Source organism: Maniola jurtina, chromosome 24, assembly GCF_905333055.1.
Source record: "Maniola jurtina chromosome 24, ilManJurt1.1, whole genome shotgun sequence".
NCBI classification, from domain to species: Eukaryota; Metazoa; Arthropoda; class Insecta; order Lepidoptera; family Nymphalidae; genus Maniola; species Maniola jurtina.
The window spans coordinates 8,958,252-8,983,299 of NC_060052.1; the positions used below are offsets into that span (position 1 = coordinate 8,958,252).

The window sequence follows — 25,048 nt, forward strand, 5'->3', positions numbered from 1 at the left end:
ATCATCATGCCTACCTGACAGATTCACATTATTTTCTGAAAGGTGTTTGAAGTCTGCCAATCCGCACTTGACCAGCGTGGCGGACTATTGCCCTTTTCATTCAAAAGTCAAAGTCAAAGTCAAAATAATTTATTCAATGTAGGCACAATTGTACTCCTTTTAATGGTCCAAATTGTTAAAGTACGATATAGTGGTGATAATTAATTACGCAACTTAAACTAACTACGAGGGTTCCAAACGCGCCCAAGTCTGAGAAGACTGGGAGAAGACCCGTGCTCAGTAGCGAGCTGCGTGGATTTAGGGTTTTAAATATCCCGTGGGCATTCTTTGGATTCCTGGGACAAAAACCAGCCTATGTCCATCCCCAGGGTCCAAGATCGATTAAACAGATGGGCTGTGAAAAGCTTAAGAGGGGTCTCTCCGTCACTCGCTTCATACAAACGTAGTTCCAATTTCATTTGAATATTAAGCAACCAAAGTCCATGATGTTTTGCAGACATATTCTAGAAACTAATATCTATGTCTGTGGTTTTCCAGATTTCTGTTAAAATATTCGGTTTCAAAGTTACGAGGTCTTAAAAATTTACATACAAATCTTTGAGCCCCTGTAATTTTAAAACTACATATTTTTAGAAAAATCTAAAACACCACAGACACAGATATTAGTTTCTAGAATATGTCTGCAAAATTTCATGGACTTTGGTTGCTTAATATTCAAATGAAATTGGAACTACGATTGTATGAAGCGAGTGACGGAGAGAGCCCTGTTAATTTAAAAGATGTATATACCTAATAGTAATTGGTAAACTTACTGAATCATTCGTCATGAATCATGATCAATTCATCGAACTCAATACCTGACCTTATTTGAACTCCCAACTCTTGAAGAAAAACCTACAAACTTTCACCACTAAGCCATTAAGGTTTTCTTTGCATATAAGTACGTGATTAAACCAATATTTTATTTTGTGTGTTTTGCGTAATACGTTATGAAAATAAACATTTGGTCTCGGAAGTGTATTGTCGTGGAATGTGCATACTGCAGACTTGCAGATTTTATGTTGTAGCTACTCTGCAATATCGGTTTTTTTTTAAATTAGATAAAACTTAAATAATTAAAATTAATTTACAATTATAACACTAAAATCTAAATTATTAAAATAATGAACCTAAAACTAAAAACCTTAAAAAATAAAAACCTTAAAATTAGATTACCAATGCGGGGTACTTTTTTTTCCTAGAAAATGGATTCATTTGTGTGTTTACTTGTTTGCTTGCTTGCTTCTTGTATTTGTCTTCTACAAAAATATTATAATGTGGTAACTATCGAAATTTTTGTTTTAAAACGCAAATCTATTGAAGAATCCTGACTACTTATTAGAATGTAAGCAATTATCATAGTTAGCATGAGCAGTTACATAAAAACTAGGCATTCTTTCAAATTCCTAAATTCAGTATACTCGCTGCAACATGAAATACTAGCGAACCTATTAAATATAGAGGATTGCATACGTCCAGTTATTTCCATATTTTCCCACAATGGGTGGCAAGTTTAAACTGTTAACAATTTTAGGAGCAATTTTAACACATTGTAGTGTGGTTAGTGCTGACTCGTACAATGTGGTGGTTGGTACAGACGAACATGTTAATTTAGTTGACAGTAGATTCTTAAGTTTTACAATAGACCCGAAATATTTGTTTTCGTCCAGTCAAAAGTATAATAGGTAAGTTGCATCAACGTTTTTTTTAAATATTTTACAATCTACCTCCTGTACTAAATTTCGTCAAAATCGGTTAAGCAATCGGTCATGAAAAGCTAGCAGACAGACAGACAATTATTATTCGTATTTATTTATAATTTTCTAGCTGATGCCCGCAACTTCATCCGGGCGTATCTCGTGAACCGTATTACATACGGTTCACGAGATACGCCCGTTGATCAACACACCCGGGACGGACAGACGGACGGACATAGCGGATTCTTAGTAAATAGGGTCCCACATTGACAGCCTTCGAGTACGGAATCTAAAAAAGACACGTTTATGTATAGGTTTAAACCACACGAGTAGAGATAAAGTAGGTAATTTCCTTGTTCCAGTAAAGAATGCATCTGCATGGCGACCTCCCTAACGCCTGCATACATCCGCATAGCTGGTCCTTCCACCTCCCGCATGAGCTTCAGGAACACCACCATAGCGATAGAAGAGGCGCAGCCGAGGAAACTTACCCTGGGCCACTTGTACAGCGAGGAAGATGGTGAGTCATAGTCATACCTACTAGAAATCGTCACAAGTAGACATCGGAATATAATATGCATTTCTATATAATAGAATAGAATAGAATGGAATTGATTTTTATTCAAATAAACTTTCACAAGTGCTTTTGAATCATCAAAATAATCTACCACTGGTTCGGAATGCCGTTCCTACCGAGAAGAAAAAGCAAGAAACTCGGCGGTTGCTCTTTTCAAGTGTTCAATTTACAGTTAATAATAATACGCCGTACTAAACGTACTATACAAGCAATTGCAGCTCCGCGCATTGCTGGAGCGAGTTGAATCCATGCTTTTTTGTCATTTACATAATCTTTGATTGTATAATATGTTTTTTTCAGGAGCATACTTGTAATAAATATCTATGTATTGCGATTCTAAAAGTTGAAGGAGTTAGTTAATTTTTTTGCCACCTTTCTCAGTAGAATTTACTTACCGAAACGGTCTCATGCGTTTCCTCCACGATTGCCATTTCACCAACCTGTCGTGTACTAAGTATACCTACTTTCATTTTTAACCCCCGACCCAAAATGAGGGGTGTTATAAGTTTGACGTGTGTAACTGTGTATCTATGTACTTATCTGTGTATCTGTCTGTGGCATCGTAGCTTCTAAACTAGTGAACCGATTTTAATTTAGTTTTTTTTTGTTTGAAAGGTGGATTGATCGAGAGTGTTCTTAGCTATAATCCAAGAAAATCGGTTCTGCCGTTTGAAAGTTCTGATAACTTTTCTTTTCTCTCTTCTAGTTACTGTAACCTTCACTTGTCGGGGGTGTAATAAATTTTTAATTTACACTTGTATCCTAGATGCAGATTCGAGCTACAGAACAAATCTGGCAGTAGCCCACAACAAATGGGAGAAGTTCGTCCAGTGGGCCAAGAGCACTGGCTTCGACCTGGTGTTCGCGCTCAACAACCAGGACAAGACAGCTGCTGGCATGTGGGATCCCAACACTGCGCTGAAGATCCTCACCATGGCGGACAATGCCAACATCGGGAACATGTTCTGGCAACTGGGCTATGGTAAGCCTTTATATTATTAAGGTAACATAACATCATCATCAGCCTGTCGACGTCCACTGTTGGACATAGGCCTTCCCTAAAGAGCGCCACCACACCCGGTCCTCAGCGTTCCTCATCCAGCCACTTCCCGCCAGCGGCTCATATCGGCGGCCCATTCGTGCCTGAGGGCGTCCCACACTACGCTTGCTTAAACGCGGCCTCCACTCAAGGACTTTCCGGCTCCATTCAATTTACAATGATCTGATTGGTGGAACCTACACTATGCGTTTGAGCATCCTGTGAGACCTCATAGTAATGATTGTGAATACAGCCGTTATTATACCACAGGAAAAAAAAAACAAACATGTCAATAAGCTTAAGTTTTTCTTTCAGAATGCCAAAACCAATCCATCGAGGAGTACCTGAACGATCTCGAGACGCTCCGAGTGATCATAGAGACGTTTCCAGCTGGCAAGGCGGGGGGGTGGCGGGTGGTGGGGGGTGACGTCACACCTTGCTTGCAAGCGGACTCCAAGAGCGACTTCAAGGATTACGTCACTCTCTCCAATGATATGATGGACGCTATATTGTTGAATGGGTAAGATGTCAACAGCAAGAATTCTAAAACGACCCTAACCACACTTCTGTTCCATAATTAGTATAACTTTTTAATATTCCTGTCCTTGTTTTGGATATCTACATACATGATAGACTATTATAATATAATGTCGTAATTATTAATCTATGTTAGCCTCCTTTTTTAACCTAGAAAATATGGTGATAGAACACTAGTACCTAAAGACCCATTTTTTGTGCAAGGTATCAGGGTCATTTTCTGGACCAGGATCAGCCTAGCTGTCCAGCGTGGAAATGCAGCCAGTATTCTTGGCATTATACACTGGCCTGCTTTGTTCAGTGACTAGATAAGAATAGCTTTATATTTTATTGTAATATTTGCAGTTAAAAAAAAGTAAAGATATAATCTGGATTTAGAGCTTACTAAATTTTAAATAAGTGGATTACCCTAAAACCAAACTTTCTCACTAAGCATGCAGCCGTTCTCAGCATTTCTTTAGCCAAATGGCCTTTTAAAAAGAGTTAATTACGATATTTTTCTAAGCAAAAAGACTAAAATGCCATCATCATAATATCACGCGAAATTTTCTAAGAACGTTGTTAAAATCTAAAATCTTTAAATCTTTGTCCTTTCTCTTTCCAGCAATTCATCTTCGCAAGAGCTAGAGCGCATGTCAGAGAAGGACCGCTACAAGCTGCTCAAGCTGCTCAGCACCAGCGACACCCCGCTCTGGCTGACTGAGCACAGCCATTTGACCAGCGAGCTGGAGCGCGCTGCTGATTGGATGACCAGCCTCGGCTACTCCGCGAGGAATGGCTTCTCGGTGCATTATCGCGAGCTGAAGGAGAAGGAGCTATACGAACCTACTTTGGTAAGTTGGTACCTGACTTTCTCTCTCTTTGCAGTCAGAGCCTCACTGACTGAGGATGATCACCTACCTGGTGGCAACACTTTGTGGTTTAACGACCTCCCTGGAGCAGTGGTGAGCACTGCTGTCCCGGGTTCAATTCTCTGCCTGGGATTTTATAATTTCTGGTCTTGTCTGGTGGGAGGCTTCAGCCGTGGCTAGTTAGCACAGCCGTACTGCTAAGCGATTTAGCGTTCCGGTACGATGCTGCATATAATGCGATAGAGGTATGGGTTTAATGAAACTGCCCAATCCCTTCCAGGTTAGCCCACTTCCATCTTAGACAGCATCATAAGTCATCTACCAGGACGAAATTGCAGAAAGAAATTCCACCCTGAATTAATTCCAATACTTTTCTACTTATAGAGTTTCTATATGGCCTTGCTCTTCAAGAACCTAGTAGGGGAACGAGTCCTGAACGTAGACATCGAAGCGTCGCAAGCCATTTTGTTTGCGCACTGTACATCGCTGCGTCGTAAACCAGTTCCCGGTGCGGTGAGCTTCTATGGTGCGAACATGGACGACGAACCAGCCAGATTCTCCATCAAGATGTCTAAGAAGGAACAGGGCGGGGATATTATGCAGTTCATTCTGGGACACGATCGCAACGGGTAAGAAGACATAATTTTACCAGACAATGATTTATTTATTTTTTATTTATTTATTATTATTTACATTAAAAATATACAGAGAATTTTTGTTACAGATTATTATTATTTATGTTCTATGCTGATCAAGTTTTTACTGACCCATGATTTTTGCTCACAGGAACATAATCGTAAACGGTCGAGCCATGTATCACGAAGGTGATATGCGTCCAGTGGTAAAACGCGTCCGTCCATACAAAACTCTTCTAATCAATCTCCCGCCAAAATCTTTTGGATTTTGGGTACTTGCCAATACTAAAGTACAAGCTTGTTTTGACGTTGACAGCAAAAATACAGACACACCCATTGAAAGTATCTCTGTTATAGATGATGATGACGATGAAGAGGAAAATTTTATAAAAACTAAGCGTGCCTTAAACAGAAAGATTAGGGACGTACATGATTCCATTGGTTATGAAGTATCTGTTGATGGATATGAAGAAGTTGAATTAGGAGAAGAAAATAAAGCTTTTAAAGAAGGAATAGATCAACTAAATCAAGATTTGAAAGAAACTCTACAAAGGATTCATCTTTTAAATACTAATAAGACAACCGTGAAACGTTCTGCACGCCAAACTTCAGACGACGAAGAACAAACAGGCAGAAAACAAACAAAACTTAAAAAACATAGGCACAAATTCCGACACGGCTTTGATAACGAAGCGTTCAAAAACAGACTGTTAGACAAGTTTGCAAAAATCACAAAAGATCATCATCCAACATCTAGAAATGTTAAGTTAAAAAGATCACGCGGTTTCAAAAGAAGTTCCAGAGTCAAGTCGAAAAGGAATTTGAATGACGAAACTATTAAAATGCTTCCAAAACATGATAATAAAAGGAAAAAAATGGAAAACAACGAAACACCAACTAAAAATATAGAAGTCAAGAAAGAAAATTCAGAAGAAAAGGTCAGAAATCGTAGAAGCGTCAATCCAGAGAAAGCAAAATATGAAGATGAGGAAACATCAGAAAATGAAATTGACGTAGAGGAAAAAGAATCGTTTAAACTTGATAAAATTTTACATAACCTAAAGCAATTAAGTGATTTAGAACTTCAGGAAAAGGGTGAAAATAATAATAATGGAAAACAAGAATCTAATGACGGGATAGTTTTAAAAACGAAGCTGACAGCGGATGGCGCTGTAATAGACATCAGTGAGAAATCTCATACTGGTCTTCTTAAATCTACGCTTGAAGAAATTTTGTCTTTGTTGGCTGATTTCAATAAAAATATCAACCGGTTTTGGACAGCGATGACAATATTAGAGTAAGAAATAAAAAAGTAATTAGAAAATATAAGTAACATTACTCTGTTACCCCCTTCGAATACTGAACGCATTTTCCTATCTTATTTAGAGCATAAATTATTTTTTGTGTGTTAAGGTGACTATCCAATAACATTTAAGACGTTTCAGACGTTCCATAAGGGTATAAAATACAATTTCATTTTGTAATTTTAAAATATTTAAATGACATTGTGTTTTAAGAGTGAGTTTGTGAGTGGAGTCAGTTAAAAATTTAAGTTAAGTATATACTTGTAATTACTTATTATTATTAGTGATATTTTGTAAATAAATATAGTCTTAATTACACGTCGTTTAACTCTTATACCCAGTTTGCCTTGCCACAGCATTTTAACCAATAGGGTGAGAGCATTAGCAAATCTGAAGGGATGGTCATCGTTTTTTTCAACTTGAAGCTCGGTCTACAAGTTGGTCTGGAATGGGTTTAAATTGAAACAACGACATGGTGGTACAATGTAGTTTATTTATTATTTAACAACTTGGTAGATAAACCACTTTCACACACAATAAAGTTAATATGAAAATGGCTACCTCTAAACTTTTATACATAACTAATAAGGACCTCCGTAAATTATATTAACAATGCTCTGCAACAGTAAGACGGAAACAATCGATAGCGAACAAGCCTACCTTTACAACTACGTAAGTGATAGAGACAGTGAGAATTGAACCTAAACCTCTGGGAGATAAAGTTGAATTTGGCAGTCAATGTACAGCCATGCGAACGCAAGGTAAATCATCAATAACAACAAGGTTCACGAAAGCTCAATCCGATATTATTTACCTAAAAACATTTTCAACAATAACCTCAATTTCGTTTTTCATCCATAATTCTAAGTTAAATGTAATCGTGGATAAACTTTTAACTTCTTTCTCTTTATAATAACAATACAACATAATATGAACCACGTTCATATCAAGAGTAAGGATTCTTCGCGAACTTCCATTTTTCAACTTTTTTGCTTTACACATTTTCTTTTTTTTTTAATTTTCGGTAAACTTGCAATTTTAACACTAGATGTCACTAATATTAGAAGCTAACGCACTATAATGTGTCCTTATATTAGCCAATAACTATCCTAACAAACAAACAGTAAAGTACGGACGAGGTAAAACATCAAAGTCAGAACTTCAATTCTCTATGCCATTGAAATCGTAATCACTCGCGAAATTTTCAGCATCATTATTTGACATCTTTACATACAAAAACTGTCAAATGTGACACTTTTCCATACAAAAATAGTTGTCAAGTTTAACACATCTTCATAGAAAAATTGTCAAGTTTGACACCTAAGAACTATCAAAAATGACGTCAGAAATTGCAGTTTGAGTGTACTAAGATTTGAACATCATAGCGAAAAATGGTAAGGTCAGGTTAAGGAAAGAAATTTACTTTAATAGATTTAAGAGAGCACTTTGATTTTTTTCCCCGAAAGTACTTCGCTTTAACAAAGAAACTTTCAACTATAAAGACTCGGAATAAACGAAATATCTATAGACTTTTACGTACAATATAGAAAGGATTTTGGTTAACAAAATATGTACCTAAAATAGCGCAACAACTTGCAGTCAGTGGCACTTAATGTCAGTTCTTATAATTTACATACAAAATAATCTCTATACTATTCGGAAAAGTCTAAAAATATATGTAAATTCTGACAGTTATATATTTATTTTTTATAATACTGGCGTCAGTGTGTTGAAGCTCTTGTGATGTTGTGGAGTGTCGTTGTCTCTAAATAATTGTCTTTTGTAACAATTATATTGCATTACATCAAATCCTTTTGTCCCTAATCAATATTAACTATTTCATACAAAAATAAATCTTCGATAGCACCCAAAGCTTTTGTTAAATCCTTTTTCTAAACTTTTTCTTTTTCAATAACAATTTATTGCACTAAAATATTACAATTCATTTTTTATTTTTTGTAAATTAGTTTAGTTTTAAATGAAAATTAATTTAACGTTTTGAGGCAAAAGGATTTGGTTTTCTTTATAAGACGCTTTTGCTACTAACCAAAATATTATTTTTAGTGTTAGTAAAAATGAATTATTTTCAATGGTTGATTCGATTTTTCGTATAGGTGTATTATTAAGTTCTTTATTTTTGGATTTAAAAGTAGCAAAAGCATCAAGTGTGTCCTATTTCTAGTGCTTTTATTTATAAAGGCTAATTTGCAAATATTTAACAAGTTATAATTGTATAACATGCGGTGACCGAATTGTCGGATAAGTAAATATACATCTTCCCAATTGATATGATGCAACAATATCTTTATTATAACAAAGAAAATATAACTACCCACATTCATTCGAATATATCAAAACCTTCCAAAAATGTAGAGCCTAATTTATAAGCAAATTAATACTTTATTTTTTATCAATTAATTCACTCGTAGGTATATACAATCACATCAAAATATTCACACATATTAAGTATATTTTTGACTACAGACTCACACTAAGATAACACTAGTACAACACTCAAATCACAATCGTTGAAAAATTTAATTCACGCATTCAGTCTCTCTACCACTCATTCATCTCATAAAAATAAGTTAAAGTTGCATCATATCAAAATTCCAATAAAACCAATGTCAGATCCAGTATCTTACAAAGACGTCTCAGTCTATATACTTGACAAGAATAAAGAAGTTAATCAAAATCGAGTGCAGACAAGACAAAGTGATGAATGCCATCGCAGGCCAAAAAGTCATAGGTACTCTTCCACTAATTGCGCTAAATGAAATATAATACAAAAATACAACAATAATAGTACAATAAGATACCCTGAGTGCAAAAGTCATAAGATCAATTTTTCAACTGAAATTATGTACAGGAGAGAAATTCAGAAATTGGTCAGTCACTTAGGAGCTTAAAATTATTCTACTGTTTTGTTTGGATAATGCGTTTCATAATTTTGTTATTTTTTTATTAAACGATTTACAATTATTATCACTAAACTACATGTCTACCTTGTATAAACCTCTTTATAAATTCATTACAATTTATTAATAATAATAAATAAACTTTGCTGATTTTAGTAAAAAAACTGGTAAACGTTCACTTTTTACTTTCTAATTTATAAAAGGCTAGTGGATATTAATTACCTTTATTTGAATGTGATTTTGATATAATTAAAATATTTATACGCATAATCATATTATAATATTATACCAATAAAACCAATGAAGTTAATTATATGTATAAAACATAATTATTCTGAACTCGATGCAGTTGGAAGCATCAAAATGGATAACTCACAAACCTTTAGCGAAAACGATGATATTCGTTTGATATCACCCAAATTCCTTCATAAACGCATTGAAGCATTCTTTATATTAATATACTTTATAATAATTAGGTATAATGACCGATATTTAATACACCAAACATCGAAAGCTTACATATAAGACGATAAGCGGTACGGACTGTAGCAAACTCGAAGTTCTTAACGTCAGCTTCTAATGAATTTAGCCGATCGTTTCCTGCATATAGCTTCCGCGCTGATAGACAACTAAAAATCAGCATCATAGAGATTAATAGTTTTAAATTCTGAAAACCGACTAAATCACTAATTGCTGATGCCAAAATTATCGAGTTTGCTAAAGCCCTGAGTCAGGTACATAAAAAGAGAAAATAAACAGATAGACGGATAGAGAAAACGACACCGATCACACGTCAAGAGCCACATTACGGTATAACCTTCATGCAAAACGTTATCTTAATACCATCAGAACAAGGTCCTAATTCGCTATGACACAAATCATAAAACACTCGAAATTTTTGGTGTCAAAATTGACAGTTTTTAAATATGAAAAGATGTCAAATTTGACCTAAAATTGCGCATAGTTATGATTTCTATGTCATAAGGAATCAGGATCTAGTAAAAGACAATTAACTTTAAATTAGTGACAGTTAGCGGATTTAATTTAAACGTTTAGTTACATCTAAACCTCGCTACGTACCAAAATAACTTTTCTAAAACACTATCAACTACGTGAGAGCCAACAACGAAGATTATAGTTATATCTACGATAGATTTAAAGGAGAGGATAGGATCTATAAAGATAGCGGCGATATCAAGGAATATTATGACCCTGATAAACTACGACACTGAAAACGTATCTTTGACATCACAAAACCCATTTTGTGATGTCAAATTTCAACTGTCATCACAAATTGCAGCTACAAGAGCTGTCAATCGAATGTCATAGGGAATCAGGGCCAAGGTGAAACAGTATATTATAGGGATTATACAGGGTGGAAACGATAAGTATGATACACATTGTTTTCTTATGTTAAGAGATATCAACATTTTTGACACTGATATTCAAATTATATTAGTGGTGCAGACACAGACGTAGCGCAAGTGACACTTTGTCCTACAGTAAATAAATTGATTTTGATTATTTGTTGAATAAAGTTGGATTAATATTAAGAATAATTTGCTTAACTTGCTCAAAGATACCTCTCTCTTGCCAAATTGACAAGTATTTTAACTCTTTTTTAATGCTCTATAATGTAAAAAATGGACACAATTTAAGGCAGTTTTAACATCAGGTATCAAATTATGAGATATCTCTTACAATAACGAAATAATCGTTAGAGGACTTTTCATGTTTCCACCTTTAGATGACGCGGGAGAAAGAGAAATTTTGGTCATGTCAATGTTAAAATTATTTTAAAAAACAGGTCCAAGAGTTTGCCTTAATGCTATTATTGTTTATTTACTACGAACAACAGTTTAGCTAGAACGCCATGCACATACATAGATACTATTTTATCGTAATACATGGTAATGGACCGGGTTTCTTGTAATACGCCAACTTCTCATCAACGCACGTCACGCCACGTGAGCAAAACACAACAAACGCCCAAAAGCAAGTCGCTTAAGATAATTGTGGTCACGCAAAATATCAATATATTATGATTTGTCTCACCCCACGTGGCTTGGCGTGAGTGGGTTGGTGTATTACAACTGCGTTCCCAGCGTTAAATCTAGCCTAGACACACTTACACTGTGATTTTAATGTAATACCTTAATATTAAGATTGTGAAGGTTTGATAGAAGACGGATAGGCTGAATCCCTTTTAGTGAAGGTTTACCCGTTACGAATGATTTTCATTTAGACCTTGTCCAAGAAGGGCGAGTTTTTAGGAAACACTCAACGGTATATATTATACTGGGCATCAATATAATATATTGATGTAAATTAGAGCGTTTTTATCACTTCTACTGAGAGCAGGTTTTGCTCGATTTACTCGAAATTCACCCTTATGAACCCTTATTCACTATGGAATTTAAATCATAGATCACTCGTAAGTGCAATTCGACACATCACTTGTGTCACTGGTATTTTTGGTGACTTCATATTATTTCAAGTTTCGTTTTGTTAGGTCTGGTAGACTCAAAGAGATAGCTACTGATGAGGGAGCTCAATTTGCTTTCGAATTTATACAATGCACTTTACGCGTAGTTATGATTTCAATGACATATAGAATGAAGGCCCTGGAGAATGTCTCACAGTTTAGTCTATGTACTTAGGCGTGCACAAAGTATAAGCCTATCGAAAGAAGCTATGAAAATATCATTCAGTGTTAGTACAGTGCAGGAAAATATGTGATTTTCTTATACATCAGAAAATAGAGCAGGAATTCTCAGTACATGAATATCTGAAATTATTATTGATCTGTTGTATTTACAATATGAGAAGATTGTGTATATTGAATAGCTAAACACGATATGAACCTTGAGTGTAACATTTTAGATTATTCTGTATAACTTTGGAATTGTAAGTATATTCGAAATGCAATATGTAGCGTCAAAGACTACATACAAGTACTGCATAAATTGCTTTTTCGATTGTGTAATGATTCTAATGATATAGCCATCTGTTGCAGCTAATGCTGCAACAGTCAATGAAAAATTCTAATTTTTTGACTACATTTTTAATACAAATTGTCCAATTTGCACAAATTTCAGAGACGAATAAGTTTCAAAAATTTACGCTCCAGGTTCCACCTACAATTTCAGACTTATGAATTATGTTAAAAAAAAATAAAAACAGGATTTTTTATAATATATTTGGGTAAATATATTTGCTTATAAAATAAAGTTTACTAGCAAGCGTATGCTATGTTAATAATAATCCAATGAAAATTAAAACTAATGATCCTGAGTAAAATACATGATGTGCTGACGTAGAAGATTCCGCTGAGAAGTTTACAAATCTACAAGAAGTTGTGGACGAGCGAGTGAAGTCAAATTGATCTTAAGATGAGATATTTAGAAACCCCTGTAAACTACAGACTTTTGGTCAGTCGTTACTTTACTCGTTTTTTTTTAAATCTTTTTATCACATCTGCTGAATTAGTAAAACAATTTTGGCGATGCAGTTTGACGTGGTGGTTATTCAATTTTTCTCATTTAATGTCTATTAATTGTGACATTAAGTTTGACAAATCCTTAATAAAAGGTCTTAAATTTAACATCACGAAATGCATTTCGTGTAACTTCAATTTCGTTGTTATAGAGATAAGAGATCTAGAGTACTTAGTGATAAAGCTTTCGGTTGATCAAAAGTCTATGGTTCAGGCCAAGTGAAAGATATTTAAAGAGTTGAAGAAGCTAAGTGAGAATGTCAGGGCGCGAGCGGTCGAGCCGCATCGGGCGCACAGCATTAGTTTATTTTATTTATATATCACAGCTTTTGACGATAACAAATCTTTTGCATTTGCAGCTTAATACGTGGAGACAAACATTCGAACCATTAGCCCAGCACATGACATCGCTTTCTCGTAGAATTACTGTCAGTTTTGCAAACGTTTACTCATTACCAGATACCATTGTGCTTAAATTCATATAGTTGTACGTATAAGGATACTTAAGTCATTTTTTAACTTAATGATGCCCCTGCAACATAGCTTATGTGCTAATTTAGGGTACAAGCTATCTCCACCCCTCAGTTAAATCGGTTTAACAAACAAACCAAAGGGGTAACAAAGAAGATGAAGAAAGGTAAGATACTATGTCGTTAACGGTAACAGCAAGTTATAATGTAAAGACGTCAAATTAGATACCACACAGCTTTCATCTTGCTTGGGTTTGGTTATACAAATGAGATAGTTTGCGATAATGGTCAAGTTTACCTTCTACTTGATTTGCTTTATTTAAGTATTTCTTTTTTACTAAACACAGTGGTAAATTTTACAGTGGTAAATTATTTGACGATTCAAAAGCACTTGTAAAAGTTTATTTGAATAAAAATCTATTCTATTCTAAAAATCTATTCTATTCTATTCTATTCTACTCTGTGGTATAATTTGTATTTATTCTTTTTTTTAAAGAAAATTAGAAAATCAAGAACTGCAATCTGCCAAATAAATAATATTTTATGCAAACATCAGGAAGTAAACGTTGGCAAAACTCATAACAGTCCGAATCTACGTTCCATTGAATCACCGATGACTGAGGTGTCGTTTCGTGTATTTTGTTTACGAATTCAATCCACCCCGCGGACCCAATCATCAACACTGTAGTATATGTATATGTCGTCTCTATCACGCCTTATAGTTTTAGGGTTTTCATTCTGTTTACGTATTGCCTCATTGCTGAGAGCCGTGACTCCTTCCACTAAACATTTCTTCAACAATTTTTCGCCACGTGACTTGGTTTTTTGCGACATACTTGGTGTCAAAGTCTACATTTTCATCTGGGTACATACTTATAAAATATTTTTTAAATATATTATAGCTATGCTTGCCGTGATCTGTCAAAATTGAATGATTATGTCTATAAAATGGCGACCGATTAGACTAAGTAGTTGCTGGAAACTTCATTTCTCAAGGTCTCTTTTCTTTCCATTTGAAATGTCAGGGTATGAAAGAGACGGCATATAATATACAAACCAACTACTTAACGTTAATCGCTCGAAAGATTTGCTCACACAACGTTACTTTAATCCTAAGCATAAAACATCGATAAAACATTAGGAATCGCGTCAACTACCAACTTGATTCAACAGTTATTCGTAAAACAACAAGAGGATCCATTTATCTAACTTTACATTACTCTAAACGAACATTGATCTTATATTATAAAGACATGCATGAACCAAATTACAACGATCTAGTACGGACTACGCGACTGAACAATTTAGTCGACGCTGTCAGTAACAATATTGTACCTATTTTATTCGATGTGGGTATTAAGGCTAAGTCAATTACAGGTAGGTTTAGTCCGAAACATAGAAGAAAATTTTGAGATACATCCTTAAAAGCTGACAGTTTCTGAAGTACCTTCCTTTATTTAGCTCCTTATTCGAAAACATACTGCAATTTGTGAACGAAAACAGTTTTTATATTTCACTGTTGTACGTAGTAACGATTTTGATAAAGAATCAGATTCATGATCCAGAAAAGTGATAACTTTTTGGCATTAATTATTGATTCTTGCACAAGAGTCGCTATCTGTTGTTATAATATTTAAAATAATGTACTTGTAAATATTTAAAACAACGTAGATTAAGAGGGCTCTCTCCGTCAGTCGTTTCATACAATCGTAGTTCCAATTTCATATAACATTTCCAACGAATATCTATGTCTGTGGTTTTTCAGATTTCTGTTAAAATATTCGGTTTCAAAGTTACGTGGTCTTAAAAGATTTCATACAAATCTTTGAGCCCCTGTAATTTTAAAACTACATATTTTTAGAAAAATCTAAAACACCACAGACACAGATATTAGTTTCTAGAATATGTCTGCAAAATTTCATGGACTTTGGTTGCTTAGTATTCAAATGAAATTGGAACTACGATTGTATGAAACGAGCAGAAACGAGTGACGGAGAGAGCCCTGTTAATTGTCATCAACATACAATTTTGTGTAAAATGACAGATCGCGGCTAAATTACTAAATGTCCGATAACAATGGGGCAGATAAAGAAGAGGTAAAGTCATTAAAGTGCAGCTTTTATCGAGTAGATTTTACCTCAAAATTTTCATCAGTTTTCGAACCAATATTTATACGCCTAAACAAAATACACTGACACGATATTGAGACACTGCATAAGCACGCATGCAAAAGATTTCGAGGCAAAAGTTTTGAAGAGACGAAGGGAGCAGAGCAAGCCATAGTACACCAAGAGACACAAGCCCAGTGGAATTTGGATGAAAACAAATATCAAGATTCAAGACAACAAGAATACATTGTTATTTCAATGTAAGCGCTTGAACTTCGAAGACGAAGAAAATAGGAATCGAGTTGGTTGAGCGTATGATGCATGCAGGCGGCACAATACAGCAGATTTCATATGAACGTTTACAGACTCATGTGGAGACCTCCACACAAAAACAAGCTCTGAATAAAGATGATTATAAAATATGACATTGTTGGCGTAACGTGCAAATGCATTGTGATATCAAATTTGAGATCTCTTCAAAGAGTGCTGACAAGTTTGACATCTCAATGAACGACGACGGTTAAGATTTCAATGTCATAAAAGAATCAGGAACTGTATCCACAAAAGCGGAGATGGGCGGAGATATGTTTAGCAGACCAATCAGAGTCTTAGTAGATGACGTGGAAAAATTATCACGCCATCTCTCAATAATCTGATTGGTTGACTGAACACATCTCCGCTCCGTTTAAATGGATACCGGGCCGGCCCGTAGTTGTCTTAGAATTGCTTATTTTATAATGACAGATAGTTTGCGTTATTATTCTGCTATCGAAATGCAATTTTGCTACTTTGTTCAATGCAGCCTATTACATCATACGCTCAACTTTAAGGCAGATTTAGATTTAGACAGTAACTTGCGACAGACCTGCGGTCCTGAGTAAACATTCCTTTATGGTGCAGTACTTACCCGAGACCAACTGTCGCCAGTTACTGTCTCAATCTAAACTTAAATGCCTTTAAGCCACTACACGCGTGCTAATCTTAATTTAATAATCCCTCCAATTTATTATTACACCGTTCTAGTTGTATTAATTACTCATTTTACACTTAAATAACAATATATCACAAGCATCAACATATAAAACAAGTTTGTTTATTTTGCCGTCCGCTGTTGACTAAAATGCAGCTAGGCAATAAGTTTCGTTTTCTTATAGAAACGGCTATGCATGGCCATCCTTTTCTCTACTTCCAATAAATCCATTTTAATTGCCACTATCTAAAGCCACCATTGATGCCTTACAACATCGTACAATTTACAAATTCTAAGATATACTATTTTGCCACCTTATGAGTTCATAACAGATTTTTGTCTTATTGGAACAGTTTTTCTAACTTTCGTAGTTTTTAAAATGACAGTCAAAAAAGATATTAGCAGCATTGTAGAGTGTATTCAGATGAAATAATTTTAAAAAGAATGAAAGCTATATTTTTTTCATTGACAGTTTCTTTTTATCTTCCATTTTCGAGATATCCCTTTCAAAATGTATAAAATTTTCGCTTGGAACTTTTCGCACTTAGCTGCGTCCTAGTCGGCGGACGGCAAGTATTTTGGTTTGTCACATTTAAGTACAACTACAGCTGTGTGATCGCCCGGTTTCACGATGACTTTTTGACCTAACGTTAACTTTACTATTTGTAGACGACAGTTTTCTCGGTGGTTTCGAGGGCCGCTCTTCCACGTTTTTATGAATGTATAAAAATATTATTGCTCATTATCAAAGCACCAACGCCATAAACTTGCCACTAGCCGTCTACTGTTCCGAAAAAATTCTGAATTCAAGTCTCTTCTACAAAATTTTTTTGAGCGCGGATGATACAATCTGAACCTTTATGCTGATTGCAAGCGTACCAACATACGCTGCAGACATTTTATAAATCTATACTATATGATGTCATAACGTACTGATGAGATACATTTGATTTCTTCCACGTTGATGACGTCTTCTTATGGGTTCTTATGGTTTATATTAGTTCTATGGGTTTAGTTTGACGTTTGTGACGCCATTTTCAGTATTTTGCAGTTGCAAGTATTTATGATGGCGAGAAATCGAGTTTGCACTCACCAAAAACGTCCAAATGGTGCATGTGTCGCATGCAATCAGCTTTACAATTCCTGAACGAAATATCTCTTTGGGTTGAGGATGGGTGTGGGACTTTGTCGATGACTTAGCACAGCTACATCATGTATTCGGGTTATAAGTTAGGGGCGCGGCATTGCCGCTGGTGTTCACTGCATCACGCACTTACTTTCGATCTGGGACTTCAGTTCGTTCACTTGCGTTTCGATCGTGTTTTTCAATTCTGTAATGATCAAATTTGTAGTATCAATATACCATTATATTATACAAATTATACATTTTTATAGTTAATTCCTACACTGCATTAATATTGGTAATGAAAAATATGTAAATGAAGATTATGTGAATGATAAAAGAGCGTGGTTTTGACCCGCAACTCGCTCCAGCAACGCGCGAGACTTCAATTGCTTTTATACATGGCATAATATTGTATATAAAATCTTTGAAAAGAGCAACCGCTGAGTTTCTTGCTGGTTCTTCTCGGTAGAAAAGGTATTCCGAACCAGTGGTAGATGCTTTTGACGATTCAAAAGAACTTGTAAAAGTCTAATTGAATAAATTGACTCAAATAAAGTTTTGTTGACTACGTACTAGTGAACTCATCCTGGTCTTCGAGCTCGGCTTCAGCGGCCAACTCCTCGGGGGTCTTCTTCTTCCTCATGAGAGGGTTGTCGGGCTCCTGCTGCTGCTGCTCCGCGATCTCCTCCTTCTTGGGGATTTTGTACTGGAAATAGAGGAGGAGGCAAATTAAAATTATGTTCTGCAGTATAAATTAAGGGACTAGCGACGGGTCTGCCCGCGAAATTCAAATTTTATTTGGTGTTTCACAATTTGTAAACTAATATGACAATGTCTAGTTGCGACAATGGCGGTATCATTTCCACGTGTTTATATAAAAATCTTTACTTGATGAGATCCAGTTTAAGAATCTAGTAGCTCTAGTATCGACTAATTTGTGAGTTACAGTCGATACTAGAGCTAATTTCTTAAACTGGACCCTTTCAAGTAAAAGTTTTTATATAAATAGGTGGGGGTGATACTGTTATTGTCGCAAGTAGATTGCCATAAGCCTACTTTGTCGTATTAGTTTACAAATTGCGAAAAACCAAATAAAATTTGAATTTCGCGGGCAGACCTGTCGCATCCACCTTAAGTTAAATTTATAATATTCAGATACAAATTAGCCCTTGACTGCAATCTCACCTGGTGGTAAGTGATGATACAGTCTAAGATGAAAGCGAGCTAACCTGGAAGGGATATGGCAGTTTTTATTAAACCCTTTGAACAACAGGTTAGCAGGTAACTAGGTATAATTTAATTTATTTAATATCAATATCCTGTGAGTGTGTTTATATGAACATTGTGAAGTTCCAGCGAAAAGAATAAGAAAGCGGGTAGTTTGAAACTCCCCATGACAGCTCCAATTTCCCCACTTGCTGCAACGCAGTGAGACGTCATAACTTGAAATTGTCGAAAATTACAAGTAGGAATATTACAAGAATTATGAAAAAAATTTATATTTCAGATACAGGAGAAAAGTACAACACTTTTTGCAGGTGACACTTAAGCCTCATTCGCACGAGAGCTTTTTTTAACGTCCGTTAAAAAAGCGTTCAAATAGAACAAATGCATTCCCAAGTATCTGATCACACGTCAACGCTTTTTAACGAGCACTTTATATTTTCAGCGCAACGCCGGGTTTTAACGCAACGCTTGTTAACGCTCGTACGAATTAGGGCTTCTGGCCAATAGACTTACAGACAGACGACTGGCTGACATAAAGCCAAAACAGCTGTATCGAATGATCTAGAAACATTCTAGAAACGAGTGTTTTAGGTAAACAAGAAAGGAAAGAAGCAGAATATTATCGCTCTGAAGCGGGACAGGTTATTATAAATATTTAAGACGAAAATACCATGGAAACTTCGATGAAACATTTATGGAATCTGTAATAGCGTTCAACAAGCTTTATTATCTGCGATATTAAGATTTATCTGAACACAGATCCGTGGAGAAATCGCCTCAATGCACGCGGGAGTAGCAGCCAATCCGCTTTTTGAACAGGAAATATTGAACAAGTGTAAAATTAAAAATTTATAACACCTCCGACAAGTGAAGGTTACAGTAACTAGAAAAGGGCTGATAACTTTCAAACGGCTGAACCGATTTTCTTGGATTATAGCTAAGAACACTCTCGATCAAGCCACCTTTCAAACAAAAAAAAACTGAATTAAAATCGGTTCATTAGTTTAGGAGTTACGATGCCACGTACAGATTCACAGATACACACTTACCTACACTGCTCTTTTTGTGTCGGGGGTTAATAAAGCCCCGAGGGATCGCAATAGAAATTAAAATCTGTAAGCCCTGCATAGATAGAGGTAACTCTACGTATATCGATTACAGTGATTAATCGCAAAGAGAAAGATTGGCTCAGTTATTCTATTACTACTACTTAGTTATATTATACTGAGTCAGAGTAATGTAATTATTTAGATTTAATATCATTAATTTATCAGTTTCAAGGCTATAGCGCAAGCCGCAACATAATAGACGACGTCCATTAATAAATAATCGCATTAAAATACTACTGACTTCAATACGTCATGTTGCATGTTGTCGTAAATGCGTGTATAGTTCGCGACATGTCGACATGGCAATCGGGGTATGAGGCGGGGGAATGCCCGCGTACACCCGCACTTCATCCGCGCTATCCCGCACCGAAATTTTTAACAGAGCTCTCTCCGTCACTTACTCCATACAATTGTAGCCCCACTTTCATTTGAATATTAAGCAACCAAAGTCCATGAAATTTTGCAGACATATTCTAGAAACTAATATCTGTGGTGTTTTAGATTTTTCTAAAAATATGTAGTTTTAAAATTACAGGGGCTCAAAGATTTGTATTTGAATTTTTAAGACCGCGTAACTTTGAAACCGAATATTTTAACGGAAATCTGGGAAACCACAGGCATAGATATTAGTTCCCGATTTTGTACAAATACCCGATTACAAAATTCCATTGAGTATGATTGGTTAGTATTCCAATGAGAGACGAACTACGTTTGTATAGAGCGAGTGACGGAGAGACCCCTCTTAATTTACCTACACTTGTTAAGGCTAGAATATTTTGTCAGCACATTGCATTATTATCATAAAAAATCTTTTACATAGATATATAGAAGAATTGTTTGAAGAAACAGCTTTTAAAAGCCTTCATTTTGTAACACAAATGTATAAAAATCTTTACATGTTAACTCTAAATTACATTTAACTTGTAATTCCGCCTTTACAGTATCAATATAGCGTCGGGTTAGGCTACGCGCTTATTGGTCCACGCATTGCCGTACAAGGAAAATATTCTTTTTATACTGGACAACAGTTACTGTACTGGTTTAGTTTCGCCAACCAGCTCCGGCTGAATTTGTAAAAATACGCGAGCTTTATTAACCCCGTATTTATTTTTGCAATTACGGGTTTCTGTATTATCTACTCTGAAGTAAGGGGTAGCCCGTAAAATACGGGGCATCTGTGATCAATGCTACCTGATTTCTTCACGCTCAGTGGGGTGCTTCGAATCGGCAAAAAAATTACTGACATTTTTAATTGGCATTTCTCTTTTTTTTAAAGAAAAATAAATAATAATAATAATATTGACTAATACTCCCCTTTCCCCTCCAATTAAGCGTAAAGCTTGTGCCAGGAGTGGGTACAACAATAGTGCAACGGATGGGGTTTGAACCGCCGACCTTTCGGCAGTCAGTCCGCTCCTTAACCATTGAGCTATCGAGGCTTTAATTCCTCTTCTTGTATAAGTCCATTAGTACATTTCAGTATACTAGGGTCTAAAAGGCATTAAAATAAAGATATTAAAAAGATTTTTTTTAAATTATAATAATTTTGACCGGGAGCCCGCGGGACCTCATTAGTCGCGCGATGTCTCTGTAACAGGCAAGGGAACTTTTTACAAGGGACGTGTTTCCCGCGGGATTCTAACTGTCATTTTTATATTCTCTGTAAAATAATTGGAATAAAATGGAATTAATTCATCAAACGAAATTATTTTGTGAATGTTTCAAAGATATACAGAGTGTTTTTTTTAACTGGGAGAGTATGGGGAAATCCAAAACCATCACACTATCACACTAATATTATAAAGGCGAAAGTTTGTGTGTATGTGTGTGTGTATGTTTGTTACTCCTTCACGCAAAAACTACTAGACGGATTTGGCTGAAATTTGGAATGGAGGTAGATATTTTTCTGGATTAGCACATAGGCTACTGTTTATCTCGGAAAATCAATGAGTTCTTACGGGATTTCGGAAAACCTAAATCCACGCGAACGAAATCGCGGGCATCAACTAGTAGGAAATATATAGGTAAACTGTCTTAGGAACCTTTAGGTATTTTTTTGTGAAAACCATTTTTCCATAGGCACTTTTTGGTCAAGCGTGAGTTGAAGTAAGTGATATTTAGAACGCACATAACTCCGAATAGTAAGAGGTACATAAATTCGTAGCCAAACCTAATTAAAATCAGGAACGAAATTCTCATACAATATGATCTCATATATTTCCCGTTAAAAGTTATTTAGTTAAGTCCTACAACCTCGCTCGCACCCGAATGTTGTAAATTTATTACAAACTGAGCGCGAAGTTAATTATATCACCGTTAAACGTTATTATAATTAAATTATTATACCGTTAAATTGTTATTTATAGAGCTCTCTATATTTAGATTTACGTGAGCGGCCAAAACAGCGTTTATTTATTTTTAACCCCCGACCAAAAAGAAGGGTGTTATAAGTTTGACGTGTGTATCTGTGTATCTGTCTGTTGCATCGTAGCTCCTATACTAATGAACCGATCTTAATATATTTTTTTTGTTTGAAAGGTGATCGAGAGTGTTCTTAGCTATAGTCCAAGAAAATCGGTTCAGCCGTTTGAAAGTTATCAGCTCTTTTCTAGTTACTGTCAACCTTCACATGTCGGGGGTGTTATAAATTTTTAATTTACACTGTACAGGTATATTTGTACAGATATTTGATGTATATATATTCAATGTACGACTGATGTTGCTGGATATATAGTAGCGCCGTGTTCTCTACCAGGGTAGTAATAAAAACAAAAGAAATGAACACTAAAAAAATATATATTATAATTCACTATTTAAAGTTACAATTTCTTTGGAAACAACAACACGCTACAAGAGGCTAGGGGCAACTAACCAAACTCGCTACGGCTCACACGGCGTAGCTCGAAAATGCCTATTTACTAGTGCCTCTACATACACTTGTGTTGAAATAATTAATAGATACTATTTCACATCATTACAATCAACCCATCGCCGATCCACTACCGAGTACGGTTCTCCTCTCCGAATGAGAACGATTTAGCCTATAGTCCAATACGCTGGCCAAGTGCGGATTGGCGACTTCACACACCTTTTGAAAACATTATGGAGAATTCTCATACATGCAGGTTTCCTCACAATGTTTTCCTTGACCATTACAACAAATGCTATTCAAATGCTTAGAACGTACATAACTCTGAATAGTTATAGTAGGTACATAAATTCATAGCTAAACCTAATTAAAATCAAGAACAACCCAAATTCTCATACAATATGATCTCATATATTTCCCGTTAAAAGTCATTTAATTAAGTCCTACAACCTCGCTCGCACCAGAATGTTGTAAATTTATTACAAACTGAGCGCGAAGTTAATTATATTATCGTTAAACGTTATTACAATTAAATTATTATACCGTCAAATTGTTATTTATAGGGATTCACGAGAGGAGCCAAAAAAGCTTTGCCTTTTATTGTAATTAATTGATATTACTACATATATATTATTTAATTAATAGGTTTTTATCTACACTAGGTAGGTACATCTAAAAATCATGATTATAAATTCAAAGGGTATCTTTATTCTTAAAAATATTTTTTTCTCGTGCACTTAGGTATATTAAGAAAAAAAATATGTTAAAAAATCTTTTAATGTTTTCGTTGGCACAACACATAAGTAGTAGGTTGTACACAACACTATGTTTAAGTTAAGTTAGTTTTTAAGTTTTATATTTCAAATTTTATATTTTAAGTTTTATATTTTAAGCGTACCTACCTGTGTGTTGATTCAATAAATAAACTTAATTCTATTCTATTCTATTCTAAAAATATTGATTTTTTTTAGTTCAATAATTCTAACACTAAAATATGATGCCTGCTTCTTTAACCACGTACCTAATTTTGGTTTTTCAACTTTTTGATTTACTTGGTCAAAAAATAGCTTATGTCCGTTCCCGGGATATATGCTAAAATGTATGTAATAAAATGGTTCGTGAATTTCAGCTAATAATGTAGTAATATTTATTAGTATGGATTTTCATTAAAAAATTAAAATAAAATTAAGTATTATAACTAGTCGAGTGTTCTTCTTTTCAAATCTTCTTCGCTTCTTTCTTGTCTTCAAGAAGTAGAGTCAGCCTCAAGGAAGTCAACCTGACTCGATTAGGGAGTCGCGTAAGAAACGGACTCCCTACTAGAGTCAATTTCACATCCATGAGCTTTTTGGTTATCTTCTTTCATCTTCTGTTTCTTCTTTTAGTTCTTCTCCTTTCACAATCTGTTTCATCTTCTTAGTATAGTAAATTACAATGCATTTTACAGTAAGGTAGACTTAAAAGACCTAAGTAAGTACGTACGTATAACTAGACTAGTGCTCGCGCCCGATGGGCGAAAATATAAATCCTATTTATTCTCTATCCCGTAGGAACTTCAAAAATCCGGCCATAACCCGTCTCTACATTATAAAAGGAACTTCTGTGCATTTCAGCTTTCTACGTTCAAGGGTTTGGGCTGGGCGTTTATGACTCAGTCAGTGAGTGAGTCAAAAAGTCAAAACTTTTCTTTTTATATAGGTACTCGTATTTAAAAAGAAAGTTAGATTATTTTAACCTACTTCTTTAGATCTTAATTTCGTACTAGAAAACATTTATGGTTAAAAGCATTTATGGTTAATATAGATATCGTGTCAAAAGTCGTACGAGCTTTAGTATATTATATTATTATAAACACTGTTTAGAAAATTTGAGGAAACCTGCACACCTGAGAGTTCTCAATAATGTCTCAAAGGTGTGTGAAGTCTGCCAATCCGCACTTGGATAACGCAGCGGCCTACTGGTCTGAATCCTTCTCAGTCTGAGAGGAGACTCGTACTCAGTAGTGAGACGGCAAGCGATGGGTTCATCATGATAATAATGATACCTACCCGCACAGCCCCGCGTTAACCCGGTGCG

The 25,048-nt window shown here is 35.2% G+C and overlaps 2 protein-coding genes across 6 annotated transcripts in view; one reads left to right on the forward strand and one right to left on the reverse strand.

Moving 5' to 3' along the window:
• The first annotated feature begins 1,502 nt into the window (after positions 1–1,502).
• LOC123877705 (hyaluronoglucuronidase) lies at positions 1,503–23,321 on the forward strand. 3 transcript variants are annotated; one of them, XM_045924552.1, is made up of 8 exons: positions 1,503–1,724; positions 2,099–2,256; positions 3,080–3,295; positions 3,668–3,872; positions 4,494–4,722; positions 5,125–5,369; positions 5,527–6,687; positions 23,311–23,321. In XM_045924552.1, the coding sequence occupies exons 1-7, from the start codon at positions 1,540–1,542 to the stop codon at positions 6,674–6,676; spliced, it is 2,388 nt and encodes a 795-aa protein (XP_045780508.1). In that variant the 5' UTR covers positions 1,503–1,539; the 3' UTR covers positions 6,677–6,687; positions 23,311–23,321. The 3 variants fall into 3 exon arrangements, with proteins under 3 accessions (XP_045780508.1, XP_045780507.1, XP_045780509.1); XM_045924551.1 differs by lacking the exon at positions 23,311–23,321 and having other exon boundaries at positions 5,527–6,995; XM_045924553.1 differs by lacking the exon at positions 23,311–23,321 and having other exon boundaries at positions 3,086–3,295; positions 5,527–6,995.
• LOC123877712 (complexin) overlaps positions 15,701–25,048 on the reverse strand; it is a 297,397-nt gene continuing 288,049 nt past the window's right edge. For all 3 annotated transcript variants that reach the window (XM_045924566.1, XM_045924567.1, XM_045924568.1), the window contains 2 exons: positions 18,341–18,473; positions 15,701–17,972 (listed from right to left, as the gene is read on the reverse strand). In XM_045924566.1, coding sequence (XP_045780522.1) covers positions 17,899–17,972; positions 18,341–18,473 — 207 coding nt within the window. In that variant the 3' untranslated portion in view covers positions 15,701–17,898. The remainder of the gene's footprint in view (positions 17,973–18,340; positions 18,474–25,048) is intronic.